General features: G+C 37.7%; 1 protein-coding gene across 5 annotated transcripts in view; it reads left to right on the forward strand.

Annotated features, from left to right (window-relative positions):
* The window catches only part of LOC134357872 (triple functional domain protein), a 345,138-nt gene that overhangs the window by 319,145 nt on the left and 8,652 nt on the right, over positions 1 to 17,341 (forward strand). For 4 of the 5 annotated variants that reach the window (XM_063069598.1, XM_063069600.1, XM_063069599.1 and 1 more), the window contains 5 exons: positions 1,746 to 1,773; positions 9,766 to 9,928; positions 10,014 to 10,135; positions 13,540 to 13,618; positions 15,614 to 15,814. In XM_063069598.1, coding sequence (XP_062925668.1) covers positions 1,746 to 1,773; positions 9,766 to 9,928; positions 10,014 to 10,135; positions 13,540 to 13,618; positions 15,614 to 15,814 — 593 coding nt within the window. Of the gene's footprint in view, positions 1 to 1,745; positions 1,774 to 9,765; positions 9,929 to 10,013; positions 10,136 to 13,539; positions 13,619 to 15,613; positions 15,815 to 17,341 lie in introns of those variants that run through there. The other variant, XM_063069602.1, reaches the window with a different exon arrangement.

A 17,341-nucleotide genomic window follows, 5' to 3' on the forward strand; every position in this document is an offset into this window, starting at 1 on the left:
CAGGGCCCTGGTGAGACCACACCTAGAGTATTGTGCGCAGTTTTGGTCTCCAAATTTGAGGAAGGACATTCTTGCTATTGAGGGAGTGCAGCATAGGTTCACAAGGTTAATTCCCAGGATGGCTAGACCGTCATACGTTGAAAGATTAGAGCGACTGGGCTTGTATACACTGGAATTTAGAAGGATGAGAGGGGATCTGATTGAAACATGTAAGATTATTAAGGGATTGGACACGCTGGAGACAGGAAGCATGTTCCCGCTGATGGGTGAGTCCAGAACCAGAGGCCACAGTTTAAGAATAAGGGGTGAGAACCAGGCGGTTCAAAGAGCCATTGGTGTAGCACAGTAGTTTTGTGCTGTCAAAGTCAATACTATGGCCATTGCAAATGCAATGTTTCACTACTGCCGATTTCTCTGGCTACACGTCCTGTGCTCTTTGATGTGGATCTCCACCATGCACCCCACCTGGCCAATATATGCTACGCCGTATTGACATGGAATCTTGTAAATGGCTATTTTTGACCACCTGTGAATAAAACTAGAGAAAAAGAATTTTAACAAAGACAAAGGTCTCACTCTGAGTAAGAACTGGAATTCAATGGTAAACAATGTGGGATAATGGAAACCTGATTGGCTGAGGACTAACTAATCAGGAGGGAGGGACGATGGGGGTATATATATCACCGGATTAGACATGCCTAGGCATCATCCCTGATGAAGTTATCATTGAAACATCGGTTAAAGTCAAAATTAATCTGAATCTACAATTAAGTGTTGAAATAGCAAATAATTATTGCAAAGTATCACAGTAAAGTTTTACCCTAAAACCTTGGGAAAGAATTATGTCTTTCCTTTGTTATGGTATGCATGCCACTTTAGGGTGATAGAAATAAATAGCAACACTATTGATTAGAGAAGGCACAGGTTATACACATGTATATTTAAATAAATGAATCCAAATCTGATCACCAGCTTCCCTTTGCAATTTTACATTTATAAAACCTATACAGCATTTAGGTTTCTTTCTGCCACTGAACGATGTAAAATTCTCTAAATGTGATAATTCAGAATTACGAAAAGGCCTATTTTCCATTGCCAGTGCAAATTTTAGTGGCTGCCAGTCGGATCATTGACAATTAACCATGTGGGTGCATTTCTTGGAAACTTATCTATTATAAGTATGCAGGTTTGTTAAGAGCTTTTACTTAAAATATTAACATTGAATAATACATTGCAAAATGCAGGGTAAGTAATTCAAATGAAACTGCTTACTTTAGTGGCAACAGGGTGAAACTTACTACTCTGCGGATGAGTATAAGTGATGGTATTGCTGCATTTAAAGTGTAATCTAGATATCTCCAAAATGGAGAAATTACCTGAAGGTTGTGTAGTTAGGGTGATTGGAGATTTGAGAATAAATGAACACTGACATGAACCTAACAGTGCTGATAATTCTATTGAATACTTATTTACTAACAAGAAGTTTGTTAATTAAGAATGTTTCCCTTTGTACTAATGAATAAATTTTAAATATTTTGCTTAAAATTAATGTTACTGTTAACATAGCATATAGATGCTGGCCATAGGAATAGTTTTCCAGACATCAATGAAAAATATGAAAAATGCTCAAAAGAGAGATGCTACTAATTAATAAAACATATACATATAAAATCTTGGAACAAAGACAAATGGCATTAAGAATGAACTGTTCAATTAATTATCAAGTAATTATTTCTTTCTTTCAGCTCCTGAATCCTAATTATATTTATGATGGTAAGTTATTGTAAAAGCCTCATATTTCACAAAGTATTTTTATTTATGTTATCAGGAGTTCATTGAGATTAAAATTCATGGAGAAGCATGTCATAAACATAAAATAGCATAGACAGAGGCCCTTCTGATCTGCAGAAGAGCAAACCACTTAGATGTTCTCTTTTACTCTTTTGCCATACTCATGCATTTTTTCATATCCAATTCTCTCTTGAAGGCCTCTGTTGAATCCATATCTAATAATCAGGAAGTGTATTCTTAATACTTAATGCTAAGTGAGTAATGCCCGGGTTACTCGTGTCTTCACTGTTTCTATCTACTTACTAACGCCTTACCCATTTTAGTATATCTGAGCCCTTCATAACCTTAAAACCTTCTCAGAATTCTCCTGTCAGAAAAAAGTCCAGCTTTTCCACTCTGTCCACATAACTGTAATCTCTCATCTCTTTGAAATATTCCTGTGTACCTCCTCTGTACTCTTTCTAAAGCTTTCACAGTCTTCATAGAAGCAAGTGCCACATATTTTATAAATATTCTTGATATGACCAAACAATATATTGGTTCAGCATAATTTCCAGGCGTCCATGCTATCCTTGTTCAAAGACTAGGATCTTAAAAGGGAATAAGGCTGTAATAATTGAGTTTAAAATCTGATGAAGTGTGAAGATATATGTATTTGCATCCTTAATAAGACTCTCAATGTAGTGTTTCGTGCAAAATGTTATTAAGCTTTCAGTTTTGGCTAAATCTGATGAAATGAGACAGAATTCTATTGAAAACTTGGCAATCTATTAATGGGAAAATAATTTTAGATAAAAGAAAAGCATTCATAGAAATAAGTAAACTATAATCCTAAAGGGACAAGAGCTCTGCTTGCCAGAAAAAAGCCCTTCATTTCCAAAAGATTGGAAACAAAACAAGCGTGTGCAAAACGGCACAAATCCTGACTATTTGAGAACACACATAGAACTTAAAAAGTTGTAAAAAAAATAGTAAAAACAACAGAGAATTTTAAAAGGGGCATCTAAGTGTTGAGTTGCATCTGCTGGCCAGGAGAAGCTGGGCCATTTAAAAGCAATTCATAGTGATATTAGAACTGAAAGTAATTAAATCGTGGCTATGTTGAATAATTACTTGCTAGAGCATTTAAAATGGGAATTGGCTTATGGATACATATGTCCTTTCATACTTAATGACCAGTTAGTTTTCATCAGATTTTAAAAGTATTAAGTGAATATGTTGCAATTTCTATTATGATCCTCTCAGTAATAATTCCATAATTTTTAAGAGTAGATAATTGCATTTGTTGTTCTGCTATTTAAAAACGGCAAAGGACAAACCAGTAAATGATACAAAAGTTAGCCTGATGTGTTTTGGGAAAATGCTGTAATCTATAATTAATGGTAGAGTAATCAAAAGCCTTTAACAACTTTAGTTATTCAGAGCAAAGATAGAAATACAAACTGGTGCATGTCTGTTTATCTCACAAATACTTAGAAGAAATGTAATAATCTCCTTGCAATAAAAAGCTGACAAAACGTGAATTTATGGGGAATAGCTGAGTAACAGGAGAAAGACTGGGCTAATGAGCATTTTTGGCAGGACATGACAGACTATGAGCTATGTGATTCTGTGAGGAGGTCACAGCTATTGAACATAATCATAGCTGATTTTAATAATAGAATAGAAAATTGCAATCTATGCTTACTGTTCACGTAAAGATAGGCAGTATTATAAATGTAAAATTGCAAATATTGAACTGGAGCATACTGACGGTTGGCCAGTGGGACAAGTGGCACACTGCCACATGACAGCTGCATTGTAAGCAAGCAGACAATGTTTCTGATCTCTGACTGCTCCTGGACTCATTATTAATTTGTATGGAGTTCTGGTCCTTCATTTAAAGGTTAAATTTGAGTATTTTTAAATTTATTTTCCTTATTTCATTTCTGTTCATGTTACTAATTAAATGAGATGTACCATATGATTTTAAATAAGACTATCTTTATACAGTATCCAGCTGCTTCCAAATGTCTCTGTTAACCAGAGGTGGGGTTTCAGCAATCTGACCCATTAATCAATTAAACAGATAAGTATATCTAGCAAAATTATGGTGAACGAAAAAGGTGAGCTCAATTAAATCGTTGCTCTAGTATTGCCACCTGAACGGCACACTATATTCCTGGTGCAGTCTCACCAATGACATATTCTGCATGAGTACTCTCTAATGCAGAGTTGGAACATACTTTCCAGCTCTTGTATTCAGTGCGCCTTCTGATGAAAGCAAGTATGCCATATGCTACCTTCACTACCTAAGTTGCCACTTTATGTATTTGCACCACTTGGACTTTCTGTTCTACAGTACTCCCTAGGGCTTTACTATTTAATGTGTAAGACCTCTGGTTTAACTTCCCAAAAAGCATTACTTTGCACTTGTCTGAGTTAAATTTCATCTCTCATTCCTCTGCCCACTCCCCCAGATGATCTACTATCGATAACACAGTAACCTTAGGCATCCTTCTTCACTGTCCCCCACACCTCTAATTTGGTGTCATTTGCAAGCACACTAATCACACCACCTATATTATCCATAATACCATAAGACAAAGGAGCAGAATTAAGCCATTAAGCCTCTCGAGTCTGCTCTGCCATTTCATCATGGCTGATCTAATTACTCTCTCAACCCCATTCTCCTGCCTTCTCCCCATAACCTTTCATGCCCTGACTGATCAAGAACGTAATAACCTCTGTGTGAAATACACCCAATGACCTGGCCTTTACAGCTGCCTGTGGCAACAGGTTCCACAGATTCACCACCCTTTGGCTAAAGAAATTCCTCCTCATCTCCATTCTAATTGATTGCCCTCTATTCTGAGCCTGTGCCCTCTGGTCCTAGGCTCCCCCACTATAGGAAACATCCTCTCCATATCTTCTTTATCTTGGCCTTTCAACATTCAATAGGTTTCAATGAGCTACAACCCCACCCCCCATATTCTTCTAAATTCCAACATGTACAGGCCCAGGCCATCATACATACGATAACCCTTTCATTTCTGCAATCAATCTCAAGTACCTCCTCTGAATCCTCTTCAATGTAACCATACCCTTTCTTAGATAGGGGCCCAAGACTGCTCACAATATTCCCAAGTGAGGTCTCACCAATGCCTTATAAAACCTCACATTACATTCTTGCTTTTATATTCTAGTCCTCTCAAAATGAATGCTAACATTGCATTTGCCTTCCTTACCACTGACCTCAACTTGCAACTTAACCTTTAGGGAATACTGCACGAGAACTCCCCAAGTCCGTTTGCACCTCGGATGTTTGAATTTTCTCTCCATATAGAAAATAGTCTTGGCTTTTATTCCTTCTACCAACGTGCATGACCATACACTTCCTGACACTGTATTCTATCTGCCAGTTGTTTGCCTTTTCTCATAATCTGTCCAAGTCTTCTGCGGCTTCCCTGCTTCCTCAATGTCCACAAACTTGGCCACAAAGCCATCAATTCCGTCATCCAAATTATTGACATATAACCTAAAAAGAAGCAGTCCCAACGCCAGCTCCTGCAGAACACCACTAGTCATTGCCAGTCAACCAGAAAAGGCTCCCTTTACACACACAAGAAAATCTGCAGATGCTAGAAATCCAAGCAACACAATGCTGGAGGAACTCAGCAGGCCAGGCAGTATCTATGGAAAAGAGTAAGCAGTTGATGTTAAAGGCCGAGACTGTTTGTCAGGACTGGGAAAAAAGATGAGGTCAGAGCAAGAAGGTGGGGGAGGGGTTAAGTAAAGCGCTAGGAAGCTGATTGGTGAATCCTGAGTGTGCTGAACCACAAGCTGCTCTAAAAAGCTATCTTGTACGCATTCTACAAATTCTCTCTCGGGATCCAGCACCAACCTGACTTTTACAATCTACCTACGTATTGAAATCCCCCATGACTATTCTAACATTACCCTTTTGACAAGCCTTTTCTATCTCATAATTTACCCCACATCCTGGCTTCTGTTCGGAGGACTGTATAAACCCTCCCCAACAGCTCTGGCATACCTGCCTACAAAAATATTGGTCCCTCTCTGTTTCAGGTGTATCCCATCCCTATTGTACAGGTCATACCTACCCTAGAAGAGTTAACAATAATCTAGAAATCTGAAGCCCTACTCCCTGCACCAATTCCTCAGCCACACATTAGTCTGCAAAATCATCCTTTTCTCACTCTCATTGATGTGTAGCACAGGCTGCAATCCAGAGATTACTACCTTGGAGGTCCCGCTTTTCAGCTTTCTACCTAACTCTCTAAATTCTCTCTTCAGGGCCCCCTCCCTTTTCCTACCTATGTCATTGGTGCCAGTATGTACAAGGACTTCTGGTTGCTCACCCTACTCCATTAGAATGCTGTGGACCCGATCCGAGACGTCCCTGACCTTGACACCTGGGAGACAATATACCATCTGGGTGTCTCATGTCCCCAGAATCTCGTGTAACTGTGGAATCCCCTATTGCTACTGCACTCCTCCCCCCCCCATCCCCCGATCCACAGCGCGCCCAACTCTGGTGCATATAACAAGTCCTGGTTATGCAACTACTGACGCCTTGGCAGACAATCTCTGAAGAGTATTGATAATGGCTGGGGGTCACCTGTTTTGTAAAGACACTGTCCGTAAGAAGGTAATGGTAAACCACTTCTGAAGAAAAATTTGCCAAGAACAATCATGGTCATGGAAAGACTATGATTGCCCACGGATACGGCATGGCGCATAATAAACGATTATTAATAAGTTTATTTTTGTCACGTGCTGAGATACAGTTTGTTTGCTTGCCATGTAGACAGATCATGTACACGTAATACATCGAGGTAGTACAAAAGGAAAATAATAACAGAATGCAGAGCAAAATATTATACAGAGAAAGTGCAGTGTAGATAGACAAATACAGTGCAAAGGCCTATATGACGTAGACAGAGAGATCGAGTTTATCATACAAGAGATCCAACACTCTTATAACAGTGGGACAGAAGCTGTTCCTGAGACTGGTGGTATGTGTTCTCCAGCTTTTGTATTTTTTACCCAGCGAAAGAGGGGAGAAGGTGGGTGGGGTCATTGATTATGTTGGCTCCTTTACTGAGGCAGTAGGAAGTGTGGACAGAAGAAGAAAAGAGACTGGTTTTCGTGATAGACTGGGCTGTGTTCACTAATATGCTGCTATGCTCATATAAGAGAAGCTTTTAATAAAAATAATACCATAAATGCAGAGCCTCCAATTTTCATACAGACTGGGCAAGCCAAATTGGCAAAATTAGTTTGATTGATGAAATCACTGAGTGCACTTTGAACAGTTTTCTTGAACAATATGTCATGAAATCAACCTGGCAACAGGCTACTTTAAATATTGTCATCTATAATTAGATGTGGCCAATTAGCAATCTCACAGTTAAGGATCCTCTAGAGAACCTATAGCTTGAAAGGAATATAACTCAGTTGGAAGCTAGAGTCTTGAATATTTATGAGGCTAATTAGAGTGCAAAAATGACTAAAGTGAATTGGGAAATTATAATTATTTGCCACAAGATAACAATATTTAGATTATGAAGACACGCAGTCATTTACACAAATAGTTCATAACTTCAATCACTATATATTCCATTCAGAAATAAAATTAATACAGAACAAGTGATTCATCTATTCCTAAAAGTGTTTATTAGGTTAAAAGAAGAGATTTGCAGTGGTGTGAGTAATGCATGGAAAGTTTAAGGACTGGGCGAATTTTGAAAATTAGCAATGGATGATTTAAACATCAGCAAGGCAGCATCAGTTAAAATATGAGAGTAAATTAGCACACAAAGTAAAAAGCTCCCATCAGTATGTAAAAAGGAGAGCATGGCAATAAATATGAGTCGCATGGAGACAATGTGAACAGAAATCATAATGGAGAACAAAGAAGCTAAACGTATTTTATGTCTTTTTTTCACTGTAGAGTAAACCGAGGGTCCAGTGATAAAATAGGATACTTAAAGTAATTAATCTTCCCAATGAAAAAGTACTGAACAAATTAAAAGGACTAAAATCAGATAACTGCCCTGAGCAGGACATTCTCAGTCCTATGAAAAGAGATGACTGTAAAGAATATTGGTGCATTAGTGATAGCCCAGTAGTTTGGAAGTAGATGTACGGTTACTAAAGAAGGGAAGGTAAAAATCACAAGGAACTGTTGAGCTATTAACCTAAAAATACTGGAATGTTTTAATATTAGAAAAAGGCACTAAGAAATGTCATTCTGCACTATTTTATTAAACAAAATTAGAAATGTGGTAAGCTCTTATGACGATGTTTCCAGTGGGGTTATGTATAAGGAGGATCTAATGAAGCTAGCAAACTTAGGGCTTAGTGGGAGGGCAGTAAATAGAATGTAGAAATAAAGTTGGTTATTATATTAATAGTGTATCACAAAATCAGAACCAAGTGCTCAATTATTTACACCCCGTGTTAATGATTTAGGTGACTTATTGGTTCTGCAGTTATATCCTTTAGATGTTGCAGTCTTAACTATAGTGTACAGTTGCAAGAAAAAGTTTGTGAACCCTTTGCAATTACATGGTTTTCTGCATTAATTTTTCATAAAATGTGGTCTAATCTTCATAGACAAACACAATGTGCCAAAGCTAATAGCACACAAAACAATTGTACTTTTCGTGCCCTTAGTGAACCCTTGCATTTATTAACTGGTAGAGCCTCCTTTAGCAGTGATAACCTCCACCAAACGTTTCCAGTAGCTGTTGTTCAGCCTTGCACAACGGCAAGGAGGAATTTTAAACCATTTCCTCCATACAAAACTGTTTCAGTTCATCAATATTTCTGGAATACCTTGTATGGACAGCCCTCTTCAGGGCATGCCACAGCTTCTCAATAGGTTAAAGTCTGGACCCTGCTTGGACATTTCAAAACACGAATTTTCTTCTTTTTAAACCATTCTGTTGTTGATTTACTTTTGTGTTTCAGATCGTTATCTTGTTGCTTATCTAACTTCTATTAAGCTTCAGGTGACGAACTGCTACCCTGACATTCTCCTGTAAAGTGTCTTGATAAAATTTTGAATTCATTGTTGCAGGTTGTCCAGGTCTTGAGATAGCAAAGCAGCCCCAAACCATGATGCTCCTTCCACCATGCTTCACAGTTGGGATGATGTTTTGATGTTGGCGTTCAGTGCCCTTTTTCTTTGAAACATATTCAAAAATTCATTTTTTTGTCCAGAGAACATTGTCCCAGAAGCATTGTGGAATATCCAAATGGTTTTTTTTTGGAGAGCAGTGGTTTCCTCCATGGTGTCATTCTATGAACACCGTTCTAGTTCAATATTGTTCTTATAGTGGACACATGAACAGAGACTTTAGCGAGTTCTGGAGATTTCTGAAGGCTTTTTGCTGTTACCTTTGGGTTCTTTTTCACCTCCTTCAGCATTGCGTGTTGTGCTCTTGGTGTGATTTTTGCAGGATGCCCACTCCTAGGGGGAGTAGCAGCAGTGCTGAATTTCCTCCATTTGTAGATAATTCAGTCTAAGGTTGGCCATTCTGAATACTACCTGTTTTAGACAAAGTTTGTACATTTCAGAGTATACAATCTTCCATAAAAATGACAAGAAGTTATTTTCTCTGAAGCTCATAAATATTTGGAGTTCTCTGCCTTAGTGCACTCTAAAGAGTGAATCAATTATTAAAAGCTGAAACAATGTTTTGGAGCAAATGGAATTGAGGATTAAGGAGACAAACAAAAGAATGAAGTTGAGACCATGATCAGGACAGCCCTGATGAACAGGTGGTTCATTTGGCCTTCTCCCACTTTCCTCTGTCATTTTGACCTTCAGCGCTCCCTTGATCTTTGACACTTGAACAATAGCTCTTGTTCTTTGGGGTTAATTAGCATAGATTTCATATGGCATAATGCTTTAACTCTTTCCTGCAACCATGCTTAATTCTGTAAATTACTCCTTTCCCTCAGTTCCCCCTGAATTCATCAGCCCACTGACAGATGTATCCTGTGAGATTGGGGAGACGGTTACTCTGAAATGCAAAGTCTGTGGTCGTCCCAAAGCTATGATAACGTGGAAGGCCCCAGACCACAGCATCTTGAGCAATGATGGCCGTAACAGTATTATGTACAGGTAAAGACTAGGAGAAATGTATTCATGTTTTTCAAGCAAATTTCTCAACTAATGAATTAATTGTGTTGTATAATGTTGATTTCAGTGATTCTGGTGAAGCTACACTTAAAATATTGAATGTGACCACTGATGATGACGGCACTTACACATGTGTGGCTGTAAATGATGTGGGATCAGCTTCATCTTCTGCAATTCTGCGAGTTCTAGGTGAGATTTTTGACATTCTATGTTGATGCTATAAGAAATTATTTCAAGTATTTTTCATTGGGATTTTATGACATGTTGCTGTCTTTTCAGATGGTGTGATTCGAAAGCATTTTCCAATAGTTTTCTCTAGTATACCCCAAATATTATAAGACCATAAGCTACAGGAACAGAATTGGGCAATTTGGCCCATCAATTCTACTCTGCCATTTCATCATTGCTTTTTGTTTCTGAAATATTACTGCCTTACAGTTTAACTGAAGGAGTGAGAGGTTTAGGTCGAGCTGGAAAGCAGGGACACAATTCCATCCAATAATCTGTAAAGCATATTAATCATAAAGTGCATAAAGGATACTCCTGTGAGTCCATAATATGTGACTGATTAATGTCTCTTTCCGGAAGCAGTGAACTGTAAATTCTGGCACATATGATCAAATGTGGTATCCTATTAGCACAGCTTTCATGATATGACAGTAGTACTGGAATACTGTGGTTATTGTGGTCAATTAATGGACCAATAATCTAGTGGGTACCATTCAGATCCCACCAAGGCATATTTAGTATCCGAATCAGCTTTATTATCACCGGAATGTGACGTGAAATTTGTTAAAATAGCAGCAGCAGTTCAATGCAATACATAATATAGAAGAAAATAAATAAATAACTGTATATGTATATTGAATAGATTAAAAATTGTGCAAAAAATCAGAATTAATATATGTTAAATAAAGTGAGGTAGTGTCCAAGGGTTCAATGTCCATTTAGAAATTGGATGGCAGAAGGGAAGAAGCTGTTTCTGAATCGTGTGTGCCTTCAGGGTTCTGTACCTCCTATCTGATTGTAACAGTGAGAAAAGGGCATGCCCTGGGTGCTGGAGGTCCTTTATAATGGACGCTGCCTTTCTGAGACAGCACTCCCTAAAGATGTCCTGGGTACTTTGTACACTAGTACCCAAGATGGAGCTGACTAAATTTACAACCCTCTGCAGCTTCTTTCGGTCCTGTGCGGTAGACCCCTCCATACCAGACAGTGATGCAGCCTGTCAGAATGCTCTCCACGGTACATCTATAGAAGTTTTTGAGTTTATTTGTTGACATACCAAATCTCTTCAAACTTCTAATGAAGTATAGCCACTGTCTTGCCTTCTTTACAACTGCATTGATAAGTTGGGACCATATCCTCAGAGATCTTGACACCCAGGAACTTGAAACTGCTCACTCTCTCCACTTCTGATCTCTCTATGAGGATTGGTATGTGTTCCTTCGTCTTATCGTTCCAAAAGTCCACATTCTGCTCTTTCGTCTTACGCTGAGTGCCAGGTTGCTGCTGTGGCACCATTCCACTAGTTGGCATATCTCACTCCTGTATGCCCTTTCGTCACCACTTGAGATTTTACCAACAATTGTTGTATCAACAGCAAATGTATAGGTAGTATCTGAGCTATGCCTAGCTGCACAGTCATGGGTATATAGACAGTAGAGCTGTAGGCTAAGCACACACCCCTGAGGTGCACCCGTGTTGATTGTCAGCAAGGAGGAGATGTTATCACAGATCCACATAGATTGTGGTCTTCCAGTTTGGGATCCAGAGCAGTAATACATTTTTTTAATTCTCTTTATGAGGAACCTGGTATTAATAAATGTTGGGAGTGCAGGCTGGGTGGTTTGTTAATGCACATGGGGAGGGTGGTCTGTCATCTCTGCCAGTGTGACTTTAACATGACTCCAATCTGATAGCAACACTCTCAACTCTTAAGTTCAGTATCAGGGCAAGTCACCACTGGCCTTGTTAGAAATGCCCATTATCTGCCAGTAAGTATTAAAGACATGTCCTTAGATTTAATCAAAATAGTGATTACAGTATTGTGGATCTTTATTATAATAGAAATTGAACACAGACACCTACTGCAATTGTATAAGAACTTTGTGACTTGATTCAGGAGTGATTTGTATGTTGTTTGAAGAGAAACCAAATAAAACTAGGCCTGAATTCTCTGGGGTTTAGCACCATGACTTGACATCTCCTTAAACCTTCCAGTTTCTGTAGACTGGCCAAAAGGTTTCAGCTAACAAAAGGATCACATAGACTCACTTTCAAAGACTCTACAACTTATGTTCTCAATGTTATTTATTATTTATTTATTTATTATTATTTGTATTTGTCTTATTTGTCATCTTTTAAACATTGGTTGTTTTCCACCTTTTGTGTGTAGTTTTTCATTGATCCTGTTGTATCTACTGTGAATGAAAATGAATTTCAGAGTAGTATATAGTGATATATATGGACTTTGATAATGTTTACTGTGAATTCTCAGAATGAGGGGAAACTTGAGGACTGAGATGAGAAGACATTTCTGAGATGTGAATCTCTGGAATTCTGTATGCTAGACTCAGTAACTGATTTAATTCAAAACAGAGATCAATAAATTTCAGAGTATTCAGGGAATCAAGATCTTTGAAAACGAGAGCGATTCTTTTACAATTGGCTTCAGGCCAAAGAGTTTTTAATGCAATAAAATGCCGTGACATTTTGTAGGGGTGGAATGTGCGTGCTGAATTCTGGAAGTGCACGTGCTAATTGAAGGAGCAGTGGACTAAGTTGAATCTTGTGATGAGCCAGTGAGAGTAGAACCTAGAACAGCACATAACAGGAACAGGCCCTATGGCCCACAATATAGTGCAGAACTAATTAAATTAGCAGTCAAGTGCTCAGCTAAACTAATCCCTTCTGTCTATATCTCTCCTTTCATCTGCCTATCTACAAGCCTCTTAAACACTACTGTTCTATCTGTCTGCACAATCATCCCTGGCAGAGCATTCCAGCTGTCTATCATTTTCTGTGTGAAATAAATAAACAGACAAACAAACAAACAAAGTTGCCCTGAATGAAGTAGAAAATTATGCCGTCTTTTGGAGAGGAAGCCAGGATAAGTTAAAGGCTATCTGGAAATCCAGGTAACAAAGGGACCAGTTAAATGAAGAAATAGTTGGTGAATGTAGGGAAATTGAAGCTACTTGCTGACGTAAGTAACTTTATTTATTTTGATTTGAATAAACTGTTGTAGTGTTGAAACATTCATGTAATCTGAGGTGACCTTGCAAATAATAATGACTGGTCTGTTTTCCCTTTCACCACAAAAATTTCTGCTCTTTCTCATATTCTATCTCTTCCACAGGTTTGAAGTTTACTTTCCCACTTCCTTTAGAATATTCTAAATCCTTTGTTATTATAAATTTATATTTCCTCATATCCCTCCAGATTAACATGACTTCAGTTTCACCTTTTCAGCCAGTAACCTGTCAAACCTTGTTGCTATTGTGCAGTTAATCTGTTCCCAAAGGGTAGCCAGATTTTTAAAGCATCTATGATTAATGGTAAAACGTTTTCTCTTTTTTTTCCAAATTTAGGACCACGTAGTGACGGAAGAAGGATCATCTGGAAGGATAACTTTGATTCTGTTTACACTGAAATAGCAGAGATTGGCAGGTAGCCTTTCTTATAATGCCCACTGACTCCATTTTTATCTTTGACAATTCACAATCCACTCAGTATTTTTCTAGGGATTTTGTGAACTATCACATGAAGCACCTTTTATTTGTTTTGATAAACAGTGGTTATTAATAAATTCATACTGAATTAGTTTATTATTATACACGGAATGTAGAAAATTATGGCAGCACAGGAAACTGCACATTCAGGAATTTCCTGCAAAAGAATAAAAGACTGGAAGAACCAAGCAGCTGAAACAGCATCTGCAGAGGCAAAAGGATGGTCAATATTTCAGGTTGAGATCTTTTATGAGGACTGAGAGTGTTGAGGGATAATAGCCAGGACAGAAGGTGGGGGTGAGTTGAGATGATGGGTACAACCAGATGAAGCGGGGAAAGATGGACAGATGGAGCCAAGTGGGGAGGGAGAGATGGGAAGTTTGAGACAGGGGCTGGTGGATGGCGGGTGGAAACAAATAAGGTAAAAAGATTGGGCAGGTGGACCCAGATGTGGTTAGGGGAGAGAAAGGTTAGAGATAGAGGCTGAAAGTGGAATCATGGACATAGAAGCAGATGAGGGTGGGTTTGGGAAGGGTAGGCTGAGGGAGAAAAAGAAACAGATAGATAGATGTGTGGGTGATGGACAAGTGCAACCAGGCGGGGATGGTGGGATATAAATAACAAAGAGCGAAGAGAAGGAAAAGGGGAGACAGAGAGAGGAAGAGCCTTGGTGGAGCAGGAGACAAGGCTTACATTGGGTTGAAGGCTACCTGGGTGGAATATGAGATGCTTTTCTTCCAATTTGTTTTTGGTCTCGGTGAAAAAGGCTGAGGATAGGCATGTTGATATGTGAAATGTGGAGGGAGAGTTATAATGATATGGAGCTGGAAGCCATAGTGGACAGAACACAGGTGCTTCATAAAAAGGTCTGGTTTAAGCTTGGTCCCTCCAATGTAGAGCATGCCACATCAAAACCACCAAGTGCAACAGACAAAGCTGGAGCAGTGAATTATGAAAAACCTGTAGGATTATTTAGATTTGTAATTCCACTTTTCTCCAAGAGAAGTTGCTCCAGTTTACAGCAAGCCAGAAGTTTATAGAAGTTAGAACTGCACAGAAGAGAAGAGGCATGTTCATCAGTGGTAAAATATTCTCCAAAATGCTGTTATCCTTACTCATGGGGAAATAGATGTTTGTTTCTATATATTTGAATTAATAGCAGTGATGTTACTCTGGTATCCTGTGAATTTTGTGTCACAGGGCAATGAACCTATTAATATGGAAACAGATTGGAGCATGTTTGGAAAATTGAGGTTAATTACTATGGAGCAATATTATAAAAAGAGAGTAACAGACATGCTGTTGAAATAATGTTAGAGAAAATACTACACTTGTAAGAATTTTTCATTTACATTTAAAATAAGTAATTCAGATAAATTAGCTTAAATTTGGAAATGGATAATTCTGGAGACTTTAATGTTATTTATAAGTTTTGCAATGAACTATCTCTTGTCTTTACTCTTAGATATAGTCAGGTTCTTTAATTTCACAAATAATCTTTTAAAGGTTCAGTATTCTTAAAACTTGGAGAACTGTAATCAAGCATTTCTCTGAGTTCAGAGAATTGGTTGATTACATGGCCAGGTGTATTATTGAATAACCATGTAGTGGAATATTAGAAAGGCACAGTTTTCAATTGTATAAACTTTGTCTGTTCAGTGTACTGGGCAGATGCAATAAAAAAAACAGCAGCATCACAGGCATATAGCATCGAAAAGAAAACATTCACAAGAAAACCATTAATTAAAGCTAAATTATACACATTTTAAAAAGAAAGAATACATTTAGAACAAAAAAATAAATGAAGGCCATGATAGTGCAAAGTGGCCATAGTCTTGTGAAACTGAAGTAATGATTAGAGTTGTATCAGTTGGTTCAAGAACGTAAACCTGGTGCTATGCAGAAGACAACTAAAATACTCTTTTTACTTTAGAGGAAGATTTTCTGTGGTTAAAAGATGCGACCAAAAAGGAACGAAAGAGGAGGTGGCTGCAAAGTTCATCAACAAAAAAATGATGAAACGGGACCAGGTTATTCATGAACTTGGAATCATGCAGAGCCTTCAGCATCCCCAACTCATTAGTCTTCTGGATGTCTATGAAACTTCATCCAGTTATATAGTCATACTAGAACTGTAAGTGGTTATCATAATCTTCTTGTACCTTTGTTCATTATTTTATTTAGAAGCAGGAGAGACAGTTTATCAGAATATATTGCCAGCTTCACAACATTGTAATTCTGAAAGAGATTCCACTTTCTCTGACTTTCTGTGAAATACTGTGCCAAAAGACTATTTCCAGTTCTTTAATAAAGATCTAGCAAACCATATTGGCATACCAGAGAATTTCAGACCTTTAAGGAATTCTTTCTATAATGTGAATACAACACAATCTTTAGTTAATCGATTTTTAAAATAACTTTATGCTCATGAAAAATGAATGATACTGCATGTATTCGCAGTGTTTTGAGATATTCATTGAAGGGTATTTGATCTAGTTCTGTATTTTTCTCAGATCATCATTAGTTTAGCTTACTAGGTATAATATTATTCATATATTTTCTCATCCTAAGTTGATAACATCTCTGTGATGAATCACAAACAAGAGAAAATCTGTAGAAGCTAGAAATCAGTGCAACACACACAAAATGCTGAAGGAACTCAACAGGCCAGACAGCAACTAGGGAAAAGGGTAAACAGTCGAAGTTTCACACTGAATCTGCTGGAAAACAGATTTTATAGATGGTGCAGTATGCTCTATGGTGCCTCAGCAAACTCTTAAGAGCAACTACTGAAAGAAAAGAAAGCATATGCAAGAAAACAAGATCATGAAAATTTTATCCTTTTTTTTGTTAAGCGTTTTATGATTCCATGTAATTTTCTACTTTAATAAAGTGGTAGATGCTATTTTGTTGAAGATTACAGATTACCAAGGATGGATTAATGTTTGATATAGTTTTTAAATACATCAATATTAATTGAAACTATGCTACCAACTTTCAGGCAAAATTTGCTTTCTGTTCAAAAAAAGGGTAATGAGCAAACATTCATATGCACATATTGGCGGTGTTGCAATACATCAAATGATGCCAAGGTCAAATAATTTAACTAGACTGGAATATCATGACTTGTTTTGATTCTAGGGTTTAATGAATAGTGAGATTGAACTTCTGTGCTAACATGCTTGATGTATCTCATCTGCATTGTTTAAAAGGAAAGTGGCTTCCACAGATAATTACTAAGATTTTCTTTCATAAATTTGAACATTATGACCGGTATCATAATCTTAAGTTTAGAGATGAATAAATGTCTGAAAGAGAAACATTTAGAGGAACACTGCTAATCTCTTTTGATAACAATATAGCACATTTAATCTGGTAAAAACATGTTGACTACTAACAATTCTAATTGGAAGGATACTAAAAAAATGAATTGAGACATTGCAGATTCTTAAGTTTTTTTATTGTGTTGCAAATCAGCAAAAAGTCTTTCCTTTTTCTCATTGAGAGGTCGTTAAAATCACACGCTGCTTTGATTTTAGCAGCTTCTCAACAGAACAAAAAGGGAGATATGTGAAGTTATACAGCATGAAAGCAGCACTTTAGGCCCAAAACATTAAAATGGGGCTATCTAAGATAGTCCTATTTCCCTGTGTTTGACCTA

This window comes from Mobula hypostoma, chromosome 17 (genome assembly GCF_963921235.1).
Source record: "Mobula hypostoma chromosome 17, sMobHyp1.1, whole genome shotgun sequence".
Taxonomy (NCBI): Eukaryota; Metazoa; Chordata; class Chondrichthyes; order Myliobatiformes; family Myliobatidae; genus Mobula; species Mobula hypostoma.